This window comes from Charadrius vociferus, unplaced genomic scaffold, assembly GCF_000708025.1.
Source record: "Charadrius vociferus isolate BGI_N301 unplaced genomic scaffold, ASM70802v2 scaffold103, whole genome shotgun sequence".
NCBI classification, from domain to species: domain Eukaryota; kingdom Metazoa; phylum Chordata; class Aves; order Charadriiformes; family Charadriidae; genus Charadrius; species Charadrius vociferus.
In genome coordinates this window covers 843,813-864,616 of record NW_009648061.1, presented here as the reverse complement: position 1 = coordinate 864,616, position 20,804 = coordinate 843,813, and the positions used below count along the sequence as shown (strand labels likewise).

At 36.4% G+C, this 20,804-nt stretch overlaps 1 protein-coding gene across 1 annotated transcript in view; it reads right to left on the bottom strand.

The window, feature by feature from the left end:
* Positions 1-19,853, bottom strand: part of FAM134B (family with sequence similarity 134, member B) — a 23,224-nt gene extending 3,371 nt beyond the window's left edge. Inside the window, exons 1-6 of the mRNA XM_009883737.1 lie at positions 19,663-19,853; positions 6,196-6,322; positions 3,963-4,047; positions 3,280-3,417; positions 1,375-1,439; positions 104-230 (exon numbers count right to left, since the gene is read on the bottom strand). Of these exons, the coding sequence (XP_009882039.1) occupies positions 104-230; positions 1,375-1,439; positions 3,280-3,417; positions 3,963-4,047; positions 6,196-6,322; positions 19,663-19,697 (577 nt within the window). The 5' untranslated portion in view covers positions 19,698-19,853. The remainder of the gene's footprint in view (positions 1-103; positions 231-1,374; positions 1,440-3,279; positions 3,418-3,962; positions 4,048-6,195; positions 6,323-19,662) is intronic.
* Positions 19,854-20,804: the final 951 nt, after the last annotated feature.

Below are 20,804 nucleotides of genomic sequence, written 5' to 3'. Positions count from 1 at the left end.
AACAAACCTACCCCCAAAATTTTTGTCCTTAAATTCTCTAATCATTTTCAGGTAACTTACATGACTGCAATTCATCGATGAAATAGATGAAGCCATTACATACCATCAGATGTGTCTGTCTGTGGAGAATACCCCTCGGATAAGTTAAAGGTCCCGTTATCGGTCCAAGATACTTCTGACACATCTGTGTCAGACACTGATAGCTCTTTGGCAACAACTGCAGGACTAACCTAAACATAAAAAAGTCCCATACATGGTATTCTTATACTCAAAAAAATCACATTACAGTAAGCCAGTGCTTAGATACAGAAAAAGAAGCCTCTTGCATGTCATAGCAATATGAATTGTCTCCTGTTTAAGCTTTAATTGTAGGAGTATGAAAATAATAGGAGTATACAATACTTAGAATTGAAGCATCCCTCTTCGTAACAACTGAAAGCTGTACTAGACTAAAGAAGCATAGAAAATTCCAATTATTCATTCTGAAAGTAATACCCTACTGTAATGAAAGCAGAATGAGCCTGCAAACATAAAATACACATAAACATAAAGAAATGTATAAATTTGGATCCACCCCCATTATCTATAACAGTAAAAAAATAGCTAAATAAAAAAAAATATCATTATACTTTATGAATTTACACAACAAAATTCAATTATGTCAGCTACAAATTTTTATTCCATGGGGTATAAATTTATTTTTTTTTAGAATACAAAACCACCTTCAAAGTGATCACTGTCAAAGTCAGGGTCTATACACTACTGATCAAACACTGCATAAGAATTCCTATAAAATGGAATTATTTTTATATCAACCAGTGTTCTGATTATAATGGAAAATTTTTGGCCATACCGTTATTTAGAATATTAAGAGAGAAAGGAGATATTCGAATGTTCTCATACATGTCTAGAAAGATACTTACAGATAATATACTGATTTACACTATCATTGAAAATGATCAGACAAGTGAGTACAAAAGTATCTGACAAACTATGTAGGTTTTCTATGAACATTTCCCTTTTCTATTTTAATTTGATAAAAATTAACTGCCATTTCACTGTTACAAATAAAAATAGCTGCCTTTGCTATTAAACTCTAGTTTAATGATTCCACAGCCAATACAAAATAAACACATTCTTAGTGTCGTAGGCCAAAGAAACCATTACCTTCAAGTCAAAAATGCAGTAAGTTAATTAGTATAAGCCTAAAGATGGAGACTATGAATCTCTTTTAAAGCATTACTGCTTAGCTCAGGAACACAACCTCCAGGGTAGGTTAAAGTCTTCCACAGAAAACAGAGACAGTAGCCTAGATACTCTCCATTACCTATATAGATCTTAAAAGCAAGATAGGGCTGACTGAAAATCAGTTACCTTAGGACACAGGGCTGATATGTCTAATTCACTGTCATCTTCTGTGGGTTTTGTTTTTGCTGTTTCTGAAAGAAAAAAAAATAATATTTTTAATCCTACTTACGACAAGAGACTTTGAGGTTCAGTGTGCATTCCCTGTCACACAGCTTGCTTTATACAGTAAGCTTTCACCTGTTGACACAGCGCATCATTTACATAATATGCTACTCAGGTAATGGAAAAAAGGCTGATTGAGAGGCTAGATGTTTATCAAAATACATCCTGCAGCAGACAAAGCAGGAGAGATATTGTTGCTCTGAAATACATTCCTATACATTTAGTTAGTTGGTTTCAGAAGTCTCTGTTGCTCACCATAATATAATGTTGCCTGGCAATATACATCTATCTTTTAAACTACACTACTGGTACAACGCACAGTTGTAACATACTGTTAAAACAGGCAGTGTAGTTATCCTAGCACATTTTACATGAGAACATGCAATTTTCTGAATAATTGCATGTAATCTTCATTCACAAAACCTTCTTTGCACCCCATTCCCCCACATTTGCAATATTTATATGCAAATATGCATACAAAGCATCCTCTTAAGTCTGGTAGATGCTGCTCCTAACAGATGAATGCAGATACAAATTTTGCCTCCTCTCCTCTCTCTGTCTGAGAATAGCCTCACGAGTATTTTAAACCCATATAAGCTGAAAACCACAGTCATGTTATTCTTGGTTGCCTATTTTTGCAACTTGCTATTTCCTCTCTTGTGCCAGTACCAGGGTTTGTGAACCCATGTGGTGAACCCAAGTGGCAAAAAAAGGTAAGGAACTTGTCTTCGTTAAATTAAACTGGAGGGTGAGAGGCAGGAAAGAATGAATCTAACCTCAACCGTTTTCCCAGCGCTGGCTTATGAAATTTGTGAAACAATAGTCTGATCTCTCTGGCAGTTTCACTTAAAAGTAGTACAAGGTGGAATAACACAGGAAATAAAATTTTCAGTGCATTATTCCTTATTTTCAACAACTACTGCATTATATGTAAGAATAGGGGAAAAGGCAGATGGTTCCTCTCATTGTGTCTAGGAACAGCACATTGTATGATGGACTGTTACAAGAAGTTTTAAAGCAGTTACAAGACTGTTTTAAAGCAGAAGTGAAATCTACTGATATAATACTAACTAAAAGGGGTAGGCTACCTGCAAGTCATGTAGCTACACTACAAAGGTTTAATAACCAAAACTGTAGTTCACACAAAAAGCAAACTAAAGATAACATCGTTCATATAAATATTTTTCTTGAAATAGCTTTATTACTTAAAATCTAAGTTTCCAACGTTATAAATGTTTTCAGGTGAGATAGGTGAAATTTGATGTTAATCCAATTTCTCTCCTTTCTAACTAAAACCCTTGATTAATTTGTAGCTACTATCCTACTGCAATTCTTAAATGCTTATTTAGTATTTAGGGAAGAACACAAATTCTTCTTGCTGTTGGGAGTGAAACCAAGGCGGATTTAGATGCTGGAACAGAGCTCGGTCTCTTACTGAAAACTGTGTTATGTACTCATTTTGTGTTCTTGAATGAGTCTCTCTCCTGGATAAGTTTGCCCTATCTAAACTGAGATAAGCATCGCATACTTTACAGCAAATATTTTTTTTTGAAAATCTACAAGCAGTACATCTAATCAAGTATGAAGAGAACCATCAGTCTTGCCTTGTTTCCTTCCATGAAATAATATTTTTCTTACCATAGCCAGATGCCTGACATATGTTATCACTCCTTATAAAGCAAGCAGCGGTTCACAGCAAGAAATACCTTTACACTTGGCTTCACAAGACAAACCAGACTGTCTGCAAGGTGAATAAAATTTTCTCTGCATACAGAAATACATTACTTGGGACTACACTTAAATACTCACCAGATCTCTCTTTTTTCTTCTGGTTGATATATTCCACTATTCCAAAATCTAGTTTCATCAGAACAGTCTTAACTTTGTTGCACAGTTTCTGTCCAAATTCATTGCACTTAAGGAAGGGACATAAAAAGGCACACAATACTGTGATAAAAATGAAGACACAGAGAGAAATTTTATTGAAATACTGCTTTATAAGAAGTTTAAAGATTAAACAATTCATTTGCGTAAGATAACTACCAATTTTACATAATGCAATTAGTTTTACATAAAAAAGCACTGTGAAATGCCCATGTCAAACTGTTAATCTCAAATCCAGTTTCTAGGAACCGTTCTTAGTTGTTGCAGAAAATACCATTGTATTCATATCAACTGACACCTTTTTTACTTCCAGTAAGGCACAACTGATGATCACCATAACATTTATCATTATCTAGATCTAGACCGATTTTGATATCTCCACCTGAGAAACATGACTATGCAACATTGTGCTAGAATCAACAAGTTGAAAAAAACTTGTAAGCTGACTTCCATATGACAAAAGGCACTCGTCAGAACCTACATATATACGTGTATACATACATGCGTGTGTGTATGAATAAATAAATAAACAAGTACTCCCTATACAGAGACCAAATAATGAACAAACCACATACGTAAATCATGATTGAAAAAGAGACTATACTTACACAGGACATAGGAGAGGACAACTCCAGGAATGTAACTTCCCAAGACAGTGAAAAATGTACATACACTGCAGACTAGTAGGCAAAACTGGCAAAAACATTAAAATTGGCCATTAGCATTTCCACTGTTTAAATATTTAGATCGTTTTGCAAAAGAAAAATGTTGCATGCTAAATGAAATCTAGAATGCAGTAGAAAATGGAAGCTTTTTTTTTTTTTAAATCAGGAAATACTTTAACACATCTAGTGCAAATAAGCATCAAACAGTTCATTTTGGCTAATTAGGATACACCCTCTCTTCTATTCTAAAAATGTGCTATTTTTCTTCATTCACTGTAAAGTTTTAACAAGCTTATGGTAATTGCTGACACTACTAGCTAGAAATTACTTCACCTTCATTACACAAAAAAAGGCTAAACAGTTGATATGCAGGAAAAAATCCAAATCACTAACTGAAATATTACAATGCATATTTGCTGCACGCTTACAAAAGCAAAAAATCCTTCTGATAAGTACAGTTCTCTCCCCTGTCGTGTTGCTTCGTGAAGCTGTTTTCTCTCATATGCTGGCAAGCATTCTCCTGCTGCTTGTTGGCTACTCTAGCATCCCTGTAATGACAATACTGAGCTGAATATTCAGTATAAAACTTGAGATTCAGCCTCTGCTACGACTGAGGCACATAATGCTTCTTTCACAACTGCACAATGCTGAGTGCAGAATTGATCTGTTGAAAGTTTACAGAAGGAATCCATTTGCTTTTGGAGTTAAATTGCAATAAAATGGTTAATTCAAAAAAATTTTGCACGCAGCATCAGTGCCTAATGTGCTTGTAGTTATCGCAGTAAAATAATCACAGAATGGCAGGGGTTGGAAGGGACCTTTGAAGATCATCTACTCCACCCCCCCTGCCAGAGCAGGTTCACCCAGAGCAGGTTGGACAGGAATGCATCCAGGCAGGTTTTGAATATCTGCAGAGGAGACTCCACAACATCTCTGGGCAACCTGTGCCAGTGCTCTGTCGCCCTCAAAGTAAAGGAGTTTTTCCTCATGTTGGGACGGAATTTCCTGTGCTCCAGTTTGTACCCGTTGCCCCTTGTCTTATGGCTGGGCATCACTGAAAAGAGTCTGGCCCCATCCTTCAGATATTTATAAGCATTGATGACATGGCTTAGAGAATGAGGTCAGGAAAAAGAAAAGAAAACATGCTGTCAAGATTAGCTTTTCTAAATTAGTATTAGATATATCTTAGTGTACAGTTACTGTCATGTTGCTATATGACAAAATTATGGGATTGTGTATACTGATACTGCATTACCTTACCTCAATATACATCTACTTCTTTTAAATATAACTTTATTATCCTAAATATAACTTCCTTTTGTACTATTTATTCATCTTTGAAATGTATTTCATCCTGTTGGTTATCTGTATTTTCAGTCTAAACTCCTAATATATGACTGTGGTGCTACCTACTTCCAAATTACTAATTCTGAAGATTCATGAAAGATTTTGTGTCAGTTAACTGACATCAAAAGAGGGGGAAAAACCTCCTAATCTCCTTTTCAATTTTTATATTTAGCAACACATATATAAAAATGAAATCTACTACTACCATGACATACTTCTACATTAGTTATATTTTTATTTGGAAAAGAAATCTGCTTCACTTTTGTCTAGAACTACATAATCATCTTCTTCCTATTAGGTAAGAAGAAACATTATTCTTGCTTGCCTCTTCATGAACTGGGTTCTCCAGCTCAGTCTTTCCAGTAAAAAAAAAAAAACCCAAACAACTAAATCTGTATAGAAGAAAAATTATCACAATAAAATATGAAGGATCGTCTTCTATCATATAATACTTGTGCTGCTACCTTTGAAAACTACAATTACTTGGGAAAAAAAGTGTATGTTTACGAACTGTGTACTATTCCTGCTTTTTCAGATTTTTATTAAATTGTGATGTTTTAAATTTCCTTTCCACGGAATGACTGGTGAAGTTCCAGGAGCAGTAAGGGGAGGGACTGTCCTGCTATAAACTTCACTGTGAGCAGCTTTGCTCACTGATGACCTACCTGTGTTCTGCACAGGAAAAAGTTAACAGAAACTCATGACTGAATGTATCATAAAATGTATTTTATTTTCCTTTTTTTTTTTCTTGCTTGTTTGTTTTTTAAAAATCTCTCTCACCTTTGTATTAAACAATATCGAACTGTTCATCTTACTTGGGAGTGCTTACCTTGCCAGGGTTTTGTTCCTTGAAGTGGGACATTTCTTGAAGAAATACAAATAAATTCATCAGTGTTTCTGAAATGCACTGATTTATTCTGGGTCTGTAGTCTTGCCTGGAATTGATGACTTTCCAGCTGAGTAAAACAAACAAAAATACCCAGCAACTTTGGTTATAGCTCATATGAAAGTTGAAGCGGGTTGAAAACATGCTGTTGTAAAGCTGTAGCCTACAGTGATCCAGTGGCTGCTACTACGCTACAGAAACCCGTGCTTCTTTCCACATATTTATATTCGGCTAATTTGTTCTTTTTTAATCAAAAAAATTCTGCTCAGCAGTAGCAATTTTCAGTCCCTACGAGCAATTACAGAAGAGATTACTGCTTATTCTTTCTGGCTATATGAAAACACTGCGTTCAAGGCATAGTTGTCATCTAAATTAAGCAACCCCAAACTTGTTTCTTAATATTACTTTTTCTTAAAAAATATAACACAGTACTTTTTATTGCCACAGGATGGCCACACATATTAATACACTTAATTTTATGCATATAATCCTTGTGCTTTTTCTTTCCTATTTGTTCATCTTGTTCTGCAAACTATGAAGATCCATAAGGGATTGTTATCCAACTTAGAAAAAGAAACTGCTCTTCAAGTCTTTATGTTTACATTCATTTCCTTACTAAATTTTTATTTTTGTATTATATTTAAAGGACTGTTTCTAAAGCTTAGCTTATGACTGTTCAGTCCTTTTAATAAAATTTAAAAAAGCTGTACTGAAGAATTTGCTGGAAAACATGAAAAAGTCTATGTATCTAATTTGGGGCTGATCAGTTTAGACAATGTCCAGTTTAAATGACCGCATTGTGTACCTTTTTAGAGTAGACAAAACACCTACAACAAAGATGTTTTATGAAACAACAAATGAAAGGAAAAACATACACAGGCTAGTCAATGTCAAATCAAACTGGTACAAAGGATGGATGTACCACAATGCAAATATTCAGAATATGAAGTAAATTCTGCACCAGTTTTATGAAGTTATCTTTCACATAATTCAATGCTCAGTACACACACTTTTGATCACAGTGAATGCAAGTAAGCCATAAACAATCCTGCAGTCAAATGACTCACATATATAATCCATTAAATGTCCAATGCATCACTGCATTAATAGTAACATTTTGTCGTAGGTGGCTCAAATTACATGATAAATCAAAAACTACATTATGAAAAAAATGAATGTCAAAGGGTTGGTGTACAGCAATAAGGACATACGCATAGAGTGTCAGATGAAACTGCCAACTCATATTTCCAAATAATTACTCTTCTATTTAGCTACTAAAACACCAGAAGGCCCTGTTAACAGTTCTTCTTGTTATTCAGAATGCAAATGCCCTCTGATAGTTCCCTGGGACAACTTAAATTTTAGCAAACATCAGTAAGTGACTGATAAGATTTTTGCTGTTTAAACTTTACCCTATATGAACTTAGTGTTCAAAAGTAACGTTTAAATATTTGCTTTAATATTAGGAATAACAGGATACAAAATTTCAATTTTTTTGTAGTGAACATAAGACTAAAAAAAATAATTATCATCACTTGTAAAAATACCTGCAGTGATTAAAAATTTCCACATTAATATTATCCTTGTTCAACCACAGATTGCTTAGTCATTTTTACTGGCACACATTGTAAAAGTTAAAAGCCATCATGAGCACTCAAACTTTTCTCAGTTGAAAGCTGGTTAGTAGGTTGCTTTTGTCCATCTTCTCTACTGAGGACACATGCATAGCCTACCTTTGCTGTACCCTATTTTATTAGCTATGATTTAATGTTCATTCTCACTAATAAGGAACCATTATGTTTTAGGATACGAACTAGTTAATGTATCTCATTTCCTGATACAAGGAAAGCCACGAAGATTTTCAAGTTTTGAAGATACATTTGTATTTTTGTGAGCCACTGGCAATATCAACGCACAGGTACAACACCCCTGATGTCCACAGGTTATTGAGCCTCCTGACCCAGGTGGTACTCTGGAGTGTTGTTCCCGTAAGTGACAGACAAAATGGTGCATATTTAAAATTAGAGTACTGCTTTTTAATTTGCTTAACACCTAACATTTTTCAAAATGGATGTGGGTCCCTATATAGCAAATTTAACTCTACAAAAATAGGCTTATTTTTCCTCATAAATATTTTGCAGTTTCCTTAGAATTAGTTCACAAACTTTCAGGAACCCACAAAACAGAAGTCGTTTTTTTTTAAAGTGCTTTAAAAAAATTTGCTTCCTCATGTTACTTTTACTTTTTCACAGGGTACAGTAATGTTTTTATATGGGCACGAAACCACACCCCACCTACACCAAGAACTGCAATGCAGATCTTTCTGGCAAGAGCAACTGGTTTACTTATGCAGCCCAAGGAGATAAAGGTTGAAGGAAAATGGATTTGACTTCTGGAAATTATTTACTTGAAAGTTACACATATAATTGCACTGGACTAGAAGAAATACATGGATTTTTTCTAAACAGATAAGCTTCTGACTTGTTTCTCTTTGCAGAGCTGGTGCTATATGCTGATACTGCACTGAAAGGGAAGTGATTCTCACGTGGCAGTATGCAAGATACACTGACATGGCAAAGAAGGGATGGTTATTAAAAGGGTCAAGTGGCCTAAACCAGGCAGGAACTTTGATTGATGAATCATTATAGAAAGAAAAAGAATGTACTCCACACTGTTTATTACATTATAACATCAAATGAAAGTTTGGGATTACATTATTACCTCATATTTCTGGTCGCGGATTAATAACAAAACTAGGCAAATGATAGGTAACTATATATAAATGCCCATTTTCCAACTAAAAAAAACCCCTCTATTTATAAATTTTCAGTTGTATAACCCAAAATATGTCACTTCTATTTTACAAACTATGATAAAAAGAGAAAGCAAACTCTGAATTTCAAATCCAATGTCTCAGCAAAAAGAACACCATACTTAAGTTCTCCTTAAAATCTTTATCATTTCAGCCAAACCCCAGACAACGTATCTGACATACAATGGCAGTGGCTAAATACAGTGGCTAAAGCCACTTTTTCTTACAATTATAAATTCCTGCTCTCATTTCTCCTAAACACAGAGGATAAGAGGATTTTGGGCTTATGTTGAATTGTACACTTTGGTCAAAGTGCTGCCCAAATGTAAATTTGTGAATTTTTACATACTTATATCTAAGCCAGGAATAAATCATCTTCTCCCGCATACATGATATCCATTTTTATTCTACATGGGAATGTTACATACCTTCTTTTCTGCTGCACTGCAGACCTATTGATTACTTGGAAGCAGCTTTCCTAACATAATGGAGGTTAACCACCTTCTCCTACTTTCATATACATAGTTTGAGCGGCTTCATTTTTTGTAAAAAAGTCAGGAATAATTTTGGTCAAAAATGTCTAGTGAAACACACATGGACTACTGTACAGCAACTTCACCACAAGATGGTGTCACAGCAATGTCGGTATTAGAGCAAGGTTTGGGAGCCATTTCATACAGACCATAAATAGCATGCATGGGAGATTCATATTCAAACTATTGTATGCATAGTGAAGCACAGAACTTGACTTAAAGAAAAATCAGTACTTCAGCCATAGTGTAAAACTGATTAAAGTTCAAAACCTGAATCCTTGCTCTATTCCTGGATTTATTATAGTATAGTATTTACGGTATTGCAGTAGTGCAATTTCCTCTTACATTACAAAAAATTGAGGGTGAGGGTTGCCCTCCCCCCAGCCCTTTTGAGAGAAAAACATAAACAGTTTAAAACAGTGTACCTGAAATTCACAGGATGAAAATCTCTTGTCTCAGACTAGGTGACTTTCGACAGACAGAGAAAATACAACATATTTTCCAGCCATGCATGGCACTGCATGCAGGCATTTGTCTCTGACAGAGGATGTAAATCCATTAAATAACTCATGAAGAACATGAGGGGAAGGATTACCAATGTTACACAGACCTTTTGTCTGCCTCCCATCCACAATAGCCATTTCAATTTCCATCCTCTCTGATAATTAGCGGCTTGAGAAAAGTAGTATACAAGGGTTTTGTCTTATGAGGACTACCGTTCTTATGGATAAGCTACTCTCCTTAAGGAAACATTTGTAAACCGTTTGGCTGCATTAATAATATGTATTTTAAGAGTTGCCTCTTTATTCTAGTGTTGAAAACTACTCTTATGACAGCATTCCGAACTACAGAATAGTTTTACAGACTTTACTCTTATCCTTCATTTAATATTGTTGACAATCAAAGTGGAACTTTGTGGGAGCACAAAGAGAGAAAATGGATAGGCCTAATGCCTACTATCAAAACAGAGCTTTGAAATAGATGGGGTAACTGTAGATAGTTGGCTTACTAACTTTAAGTTAATTGCAAAAACAGGAGGGGGAAAAGATGAAAGCATAAACTACAATAATAATGCAAACTAATTTCATATATGCTAACCACCAATATAAAGACAATATAGATTAAAGAACAGGGGATAAAACAAGGCACACTGGGATAACTAATAACAATTCAAAATAAGCATGCAAATTATGCAGAAAAATAGCACATCTGCAGGGAAAGTTCTCTGGAGTTGCTTGTCTTGGTCATTAATAATGCTCTCTTTTGCCAAGTTTAAAAGATGCTGAAAAGTATGAGCTGCAGTGCAGATAAGATGTATTGTTAGATGCTTTGGTCCCATGGTCCAGATGTGGTACATTGACAAAGCAGCAGCCAAGGAAGAAGAGTGGATAGTGCAGGTGAAGTTTGCTTCAAAATGTTACAAACCCACTATTAACCTTGCTCCACAAAAGAATACTTGGCAGCTTCTTGTAGGCCACAAGAAAACGTGAGACAGTTCTACTATAGCCACACTTCTATTTTACAAGGAACACCAGGGACTATTCTAAAGCCTTATTCTGATCTTAGGCAAACAGATGTGTAAGAAAGTCAGCCTGCTGATCTTCAGTGTGACAATCAGATCCACATGCTGCCGCTTCTTGTTCACACCTCCCAACAAATGCCAGCCCTCGTAAGATTGTCCCTCCTGTCCCTTTTGCCCAGATCCCACTTGAGCAGCAGTATTACCCAGAGACCAGAGGGTTGGAACCAGGGGGCTGGAACAGAGACCCTGGTGAAAGGAGTACGTGTATTTCTATGTATGCAAAGATAGAGAGGTTATGTTATGCCCTTGTAGAAACAGAGATAAACATTAAACTTGCATTAGATCAAAAGCTGACAGACAGAGGATCACAGAATGGCAGGGGTTGGAAGGGACCTCTGGAGATCATCTAGTCCACACCTCTGCCAAAGCAGGGTCACCTACAGCAGGTTGGACAGGAATGCATCCAGGCAAGTTTTGAATATCTCCAGAGAGGGAGACTCCACAACCTCTCTGGGCAGCCTGTTCCAGTGCTCTCTCACCCTCAAAGTAAAGGAGTTTTTCCTCATGTTCAGATGGAATTTCCTGTGTTCTGGTTTGTGCCCATTGCCCCTTGTCCTATTGCTGGGCACCACTGAAAAGAGTCTGGCCCCATCCTCTAAATACCCACCCTTCAAATATTTACAAGCATTGATGACACTCTCTCTCAGTCTTCTCTTCTCCAAGCTAAACAGACACAGGTCTCTCAGCCTTTCCTTATAAAAAAGATACTCCATTCCCCTGATCCTCTTTGTAACCCTCTGCTGGACTCTCTCCAGTAGTTCCTTGTCTTTCTTGAACCGGGGAGCCCACAACTGGACACAGTACTCCAGATGTGGCCTCACCAGTGCCGAGTAGAGAGGGAGGATGACCTTTCTCTTAACCTGCTGGCCACACTCTTTTTAATGTACCCCAGGATACCATTGGCCTTCTTGGCCACCAGGGCACATTGCTGGCTCATGGTCAACTTCTTGTCCACCAGGACTCCCAGGTCCCTCTCCACAGAGCTGCTTTCCCGCAGGTTGACCCCTAACCTGTACTGGTGCATGGGGTTATTCCTCCCCAAGTGCAGGACCCTACACTTGCTCTTGTTGAACTTCATTAGGTTCCTCTGCCCACCTCTCCAGCCTGTCCAGGTCTCGCTGAGCGGCAGCACAGCCTTCTGGTGTGTCAGCCACCCCTCCCAGTTTTGTGTCATCAGCAAACTTGCTGAGGGTACACTCTGCATAATCCACACAAATTCACTGTTCAATGATGACATTTAAAGACACGGAAAAAAAGAAGACACGTGAAGCAATACAGATGATGAACGTGGAGTACATGACATCAGTCAACCAAGAACATAAAAAACTACTTCAGCATAATGTAAGTGGAGTTACTTATAGTACCTTAATAGATGACTTAAATATGAACCCTATACTTCCTGACAAAACAGCTTTTGGGACTCCTGTCAAGGTGTTCCTTTGATGATACAAGCAGCCAGCTCTCTCTGAACACCTTCAAAGGTTTTTGTGCATGATTTAGAAAGAATATATTTTATGCTCCCATCACTTATCCTGAGTTTTATATACAAAGTACTACTACACTTTTATTCTAAAACTACCGTCAATAAGATTGAAGGTGTTCAGAGAGAAAACTAATTACTCATTTCCTCCTGACTACCTGCTGCATCATTTCTAAAACTGAGCAAATGCATAAACTGCAACCTAGTAGCTGCAAAAAAAAAAGGAAAAAAAAAAAAAAAACAACCAACAAACACCCTCCTGCCCCAGATGCTTCAACCCATCACAGTCACAAACTCTGGCCAGAAGAGTCAGTGGCATTACATTCTCTAAAAATGACTGATGGTGTCATGCTCTCATTTTGTATCTAGACATCTGTTCAAGTAAAGCCCCGTCACATTTCTCTCGGAAAGGTCAGTAGCTATCATGTTACTGGTTTAAAGATCTCTTCGTGATGTGCTGGATTTTTTGAATTATGTGTACACAGTTTTGTATGTATCTTCACGTAGATACGCTACTCAGAACTGCAGCAGTGACAAAGTACACTATGATGTGGTGGATCTGAAGGACTGCACCTACATAAACAAAGAGTTAGTAATTATAGAGCTTCTAAACCTTCTTGATTTCCCAACTGTAACCACACACGCTTGAAACCTGTGCAGACTCTGTAATTTTAAGGGTAACTTAAAACGCATTAGTCAAGGTAGAAAAGCTGAAAGTTACATTCCCAAAGATATGTAAATCAAAATATATGTAATGTGGCTACTGTGTAGTCTTTTTTAAAAGTAATATCTAGAGCTTATAGAATGATGCAGCTGTAAGGGATGTGGGTATCTAAGGACAAACCTCACAGGCAACCAGGAGTTAAATACAACCAAATGAAATCAAGTGTATAAACTGTTAGCAAAACCCAATCAAACAGGATTACCTTTTCAGAGCTTTCAGAGGTCTCTCCTGTGAGGAAAGGCATCACCATAGTGCAGAAGGGAGTGATTATAATGATGCAGTTACCCTTCTTTGAAACAAACATTTTATACCTTAAGACCTATGCCGAAGATATATTTAAAAATTTGTCTTTTAAATTATTCTGGTACAGAGATAATGGATATAAAATACTACTGATATTTAAAAAGTTTGTGAAAAACATTTAAAATGTTTTTTTTTTTTTTTACATTTAAATTTCAGGTGACCACATGTAACCCAAGGTAACAGATTTGTATATGTTATGTGCACTACGTGGAAAGAAATAATAGCAAGCACTGCTGAACTCAGAGCATAGCATCTTAATGACCTATGTGGCTAATTTAAAAGGTGATTATGTAGAATTGTGCTTTATCCTGTGCCACTTTTGGATCCTATGCAATAGTTAAGTATACTAAAATAATTATATTTGTGTCATGTGGCTATGACCAAGTCAACAAGACTTGCAACTGAAATGATTCACTGGGGCACCATATAAAATCCTGCTTGCTTCAGAGTTCCATGAAAGGATGCTGTATCACTGAAAGAACAGGAACAAAGGAAGCATCCACAAATACACTCTGTTCTCAAACTTTAGGGAGAATCTTCATCTACAACCTCGTTGCTACAAACTTTACAAAGCTTTTTCTAACAGAAACCTCTCCAGCTTGTAGACACCCATATGCCCTTTAATTCCCATTGCTAATCTATATGCGCTGCACAGGTTTAGGCTTTCATCAACATGGCAAACTGTGGCACAGTGGTAAACTATGGCAAACATCCTTTAATTGATCACATTTGACATCCCTTCAGTGTTATGGCTTGGGCACACTCGGAATCCCTAAGTTAGATTTTGTTTTTAAATTGAAGCTGGAGAATGTAGTTATCAACCTTAAAGAGTAACTAACAACAATTCCAAGTCCAAAAATCTCCTTTAATTATCACGTCTCCTGTAGTTCAAATACATAATTTCTAAGAACTAAATGAATTCTGTTAACACCTTGCAACATTGCTTCTCAGGCTTTTAAAGTGTTTTCTTTCTGACCACATCTGTCTTCATGTGACACTTCGATTTGGTGCTTTTTATTAACAACGAGTCAGTCCAACTTGCCATTACTGTGTTTTTTTCAAGGGAAGGTATGCAATAAAAAGCTTGAAAAAAGATCTTATTTCACAGCTTGCAGTTACATCCATGCCCCGTTTTATTTCTTAACCAAGAATATTTTTTCAGTAATATTCCTGTACAAGTCATATGTTTAAGTTATCAGCGTTTGATGAGGCTGGATGTGTTTTTTCTCAATGGACTGCACAGCAGACTTGTCAGGCCATATGACTTTCAACAAAACATAATAGAAGCAACCTTTCATCCCTGATTCTATATGCTTCTTGCACAGTGTGTTAAACTAAAGTCATAATGGTATTTTCTTCTCTTCAACTGACATGGGAATATTTTACCACTGCTGTGCTGCTAAACGGTATCAATCCCATAAAAAAAAGGCTATTTTTTCTTATATTACTAGTCAAGAACAAACTTTTCTGAAAATGAAAGCAATCCTATTGTTATAAGAATACACTTAAGTGTTCAGCCAACGGGTAGGGGAACTCATCTTGTCCTACAGGTTGCTTAAATAAATAAATAAATAAATAAGACCCATTACTACCAGGATTTTATTTTGCAAGAGATGTGTTAATTTCTTTAATTCAAGTATAACATCAATCATCTTATGAATTCTTATAAGGAGCTGTATTGTTTTTCAGTAACTGATCAGATACAAACTGGCTAACTCCAACTTTTTTGAAGGTGATTCCAGTGCAAAAGTCCCTCAACACAGCAGATTGTCCTAAACTTTGTTGCTTTTTGCTGAAAATCCTGCTAAAATAAACAAAATACACTCCCACTAAATTGGGGGCATTTCATTGTCCAGCTCCTCTTCTAAGCAAACCGATAGGTCAGGTGTCACGGGAAACCCTTCTTTTGACCTGTACTACTCTTGTCCAGCTCTCCCGGGTAGAACACCAGCTACTCCAGTGTGAGGTCATTCAAAATGTGAAATGTGATCTGATAGTCAAGTGCTATTAGTTCGAAGTCATGACTTAGTCAATACATGCAGATTTCTTAAACATCTATTTGCATGAAAATTGGGCGTGCCAGTGACACAAATACTATTACAGATTTGCTTTCTGTTTAGCAAAGACTACGCTATTAGTCCATGCCATTGTCTTGCTACCAAGACAGTATAAGGGCTGGGATCTTCCAGGTCAGCTTCCCATTTATAATAGAAACTTATGATGCAAGAGAGACATTTTTATTGCTCTATTTTTGTTCAGAAAAGTAAGGAAGTCTTCTCTCTACCAACAGAAGCATAAAGTTTGCAGAACTTTAAACAGCTCTGCCCAGCTGTAGGAAGCAATTCCTTCACATTTATTTTTCACCTGCAAAGACAACTCTTTTAACCCTTTCTCACAAACTCAATTCATTTTCCTCCTTCAGCCTCCACATTCTTCAGCTGGGATACTCCTAGTTCAAGGCCTCTCAAAGTCAAACAGCTAGGAAAGATGAGCTGAGCATTCCCTGAGTTGCAGAGCAGCTGCACAACAAAGGAAAATTGGATTTTCAAGAGCCACACAATACTTTTAACCCACAAAACCATGAAAATGACTTTTTTGTGTAATATTACAAGGCATCTTTAACTTTTTCTGTGCAGAACTTCATTCTGACTCTTTTCAGTGGGTCTTAATGTATCTGGTATGAGGCAGGGAATCATTTACTTTGATGCATTACTGCATTACTGAGAGTTCCTGGCATGAGATAACCACTCGTTGCCTACAATTGTGCATTGAATTCAATCATAAAAGGAAATAAAAAACTTTCCACTTTATTAACTAATACTAGCAGAAGAAACAAATATATAATTACAAAACAACATACTTTAAGTAATTAAATAACAAGCAGATTTGACTTTAAACTGGATCTCCATTTTTCTAAGTCCAAGCACATACTGAGAAAGATCATGAACTGTAAGACTGTAGTTAAAAAACTACCGGTTCAAAATAACATAGCTTTCTCTCCCATTTTTATTCAAGTCATAAAAGGTTCCTGGCTAACGCTTTAGTGCACTATCCTTTTCAATAATAGGCAGGTGATGGCAATTAGAACAATACAGGCATTGTTCTGATAGAGGAAGTTACATGTCGGTATCTGTTTGAAGGACCTACAGCCAGGCATTCCCACCACTTAAGGACTGATTATTCACAGTACCTTTTATACACTCTTGACCATCATTAGATTCCTCATGAGTTGTCTTTTTTTTTTTTAAATATAAATTATATCATCTTACACCAAAGCTATAGGGGACCTAATGATAAAGAATTACTAGGAGGAAACATTGTGCTTGTGCTAAACTGTTTTCAATCCTTTACCTTTGACCACATCTTTCCTTGCTGTTCTTGCTACCACCCAGGATCATATGACAAAACAAAACAGAAGACATGAGTGGGAACCTAATCTTCACAACTCTTAACTTTTTTAGTAGCTTTACTTAGAAGTGTTTGTGCATATGTTCCTTTGCTTATTATACATTTAAATTCACAGTATGACTAACAGACTATTGACCAATGCCACATCTTTAACTATGATGTTATAATGATCATGAAATACACTTATGATGTAATACTACATATTTTCTGAAGTAGGACACGAACTCAAAAGGGGAGAGGATCTAAGAATTTGTTTGCATCCGAGAAGGAGCTACAAGGAGTGCAGTGCACTGAAACCAATCAGCGAACAAAGCTCCTTCTACAGCTTCTACAAAAATACCATTGCCCTCCTTGTTTAAATATATAGAGTGGTAGCTTTGATTCAGTGTGCCCTCAAAATCCCCCCATTATGTGTGCATTTACATTACTGTCTCTTCTTTTGCGATTCTAAAATTAATTGCTCCAGTACAGTTCCCATATTGCTCCAGTATAGTTCCCATAGCTCCTGCTTCTATTCCCTCCTGTTTAACTTGGACCAAAATATTCTGACCTCCACCAAATCTCATTAGCACTTCTGTAGGAATGTTCTCCAGTTATATCCTATTTGTTACCACCAAGACAAAATGGCAAGTTAATTCCAGAAAAAAATGGAACCTTTTGATTAAACTGTGTTTTCAAACCTTTTTGCTCAATAGCAAAGACAAAATGATGAGAGACTAGAATCAGAGCCAATTAATTTAATGGTAGTTTCAGAAATGATAAATGGGGAGAGCAGGCCCTATTATCACGCTTTTTCAGCTCACTACTTTAGAAACATTCATTGCTTTTGTTTAAAAACAAACAACTTTGATTCATAAAAAAAAAAATAATTTTAGATGTTTATGCCTAGTATTACTTCTGTTTAACTGCCAAAGCTTGCTACAAGCCTTTATAGAAAAACAATTGTGAACAAAGGAAGTTAGATATTACAAAGCTTGGATGTTTTGCAGACCAGTTGCATTGTTTTACATATTGGTAAATACTACTGCTTTTTTTTCCAAATCTGAACTTTGAAATAATTTTTTTTCAAAATTATTTTTCTTCTCAGCTCCTAAGATTTTATCCCATCTTGACTTAAAAAAAACCCAAACAAACAAACAACACATTTTCAAGGAAGGAGATGATGCATATCCTTTATAAAATGGATTCAAAAGAAAAAAAAAAGTGATTATGATCTGAAACCTCGTTTTTTTAACGTGTCATGCATATTGGTGCTTTCCTGTATTGAAAAATACACAATGTAATGAACTGGAGATGCAGCTAAACATTTTTAATGAATAGCAATTAACACTTCGGTGGCTATCAGTAATGAGTCAACATTTTCTTAAAAGAAAAGAAAAAAAATGCTACCTACTACAATTACTTTTAATCTATGTCACATATAGGACACAACTTAGATCCCTGCAAACGGAAATGCGTAGGTGACCCCACCCTTGCAGAGACCCAATTATGCTACTGGGGATCCACTCACCCACACTCATCCAATTAGGTGACCATGCCTGAATACACTGATCTACAACAAACAACCTGAAACATCATCTGTATTTTGTCTGTCTTACAACAACACATTGACATACATATTGGAAAAACATCCACGTAAATATTCAAATTTAAATATAACTAGAAGAAATCAAATCCCAAGCCATAATGAAATGCTCACTTCCGATTCTTGTAATTTCTTAAATTTGCTTCTATATTCTGGCATTTTGTTAATGAACTTACAAAAAAAAAAAAAAGTCTATTTCCACATACCTGACTTTTTTTTTTTGCAAGATCAAATATTCCTTCAACACCATTTTAGAGCAAACATTCTGATTAGCACCAAGACAGTAAAAATCGCAACTATGGAAAGACCACATGAACTTTAAGAAACCTAAATTATAAACTCTGTCATAGCCTAACATAAATAACATCTATTTTTAAGATATCTATTTTAAAATCTGTATATTTAGCTAATTTAATTACTGCATTTATTTCATAGGAATGTGCTGGATCATATTTGAGAAAATAGTGTTTGTTAAATTGTTATTAAGTTTTAGATCCAACTACTTTCTTCTTGTCCTGACTGTTGGTTTTACAAGCAAATTAAGATAGAAGTTAAACTTCAGAAAGACAGGCATACCTCAAAGGGACACAGTGCCCTATCTCATAGTAATGAGTTATGGTTCTGTCAGTAATGTAGCTCCGACTAAACTATTTGTCTCTGACATTTTGGGGCTTGTAAGTTGTCCCACAGATGGGAGAAGTGACTAGGTAGAAACCACCCAGTATTTTCTTCCCTTCAGTTTCAGTTAAAGAAATGCCAAAGAGCCGTACAATTTAAACTTTATGCAAACAGTAAGATCTAACACTTGTCTTAAGAAGCCTTAGGTTAGCATTAGAGGTGAACCCCTCAAGACTTAGATGATCTGTTATAACACAGAGCAAACTGATGTTAGGCTGAGACCTCAGGAGCACACAGAGTAATTACACAAAGCCCCAGTCCGTACTGCGCTGCACGAGAAGGCCATCAGAATCAACGTACAGTACCTTTCATCTTGTCCCAGATCCTCACTGTCTGGCATTTCAGATGTAAAGGAATTATCTCCCCTCTCTCTCTCTCTCTACCAATCTAGATAATCCAGGCAAAGATCTTCAAGTCTGTTTTGTGTTTTAGAAGCAGCAACCCAGGCACCTGTCCTGTTTGCTGCCAAGAAGAGCGCTCCTTGCTCAGAGAGCAAATGTTTACAAGACATCCTAAGTGCCTGCTGGTCTTGAATGAAGTTCAGAGTGTTCGGCTTTGATTGGCCAAGGCTATAAATAAACAGGTCGTGACTCACCTCACACACTATGACAGGGTGTTTAGTAGCAAGCACTGCCAAAAGCAAAACAGTTGTGGTGGTTGTTTTTTTTTCTTTTAGTCATGTGAGGAAGATCACCACCCAGTTAGTACATTTTATTTTTCTGCTTCCACTAGAAATCTTCCTCAACGTCTCCCATTTTTCTCAGGTCTAAGTGAGCGGCAACCAAAATAATAGGAAGCTAAATGACCCAAACTTTGAAGTAACACACTTACAAATATAAGAGCAAAGAGCTTACTGCAACTGTAAAAATATCCTTTTTTCCCTCCCTACAAAATGTCAGTCACAAGCTGTCAGAAGAGCAAAATTCTCCGTTGACTAAATTCACAGATGAAATAAAAACTTTGCAGTTCTTTTAAAATAAGGACTAGGAAAAGAAGTTTTCAATAAAGATTAATGCATTGTTTTTAAGTTCTGATTCCAGGCTTGGCTGCCACAAGTAGTCTCGGCTGTCATAGGGACACTAGCAAATTGTACTGGAAAAGTCCTCAAAATGAAAGTACACTGACAAGAGAAGGTTTTCTGCCAAAATACTTCTAATGTCTTTGTGAACAACCTAAAGTGAATCGACAAATTCACTTTCCTCGTATTGCTTGCTGCTGCGTGCATGACAGGGATTCTGTCACTCCAGCTATGTCTCTATTAATTTTCAACACCCCAGCAACCTTATCTGTGCTGATGAAGCTTTGCAGCGCAGCCCAGGACTCCAAGGATCACATATGTAGGTTGTTCAGCACATTGCTCAGCACTGCTCCTTCATGTGGCTTCCTTCTTACATCAAACAGCATGACCTATTATTCTTAATATATTTTCAAACAAATATTGCATCTA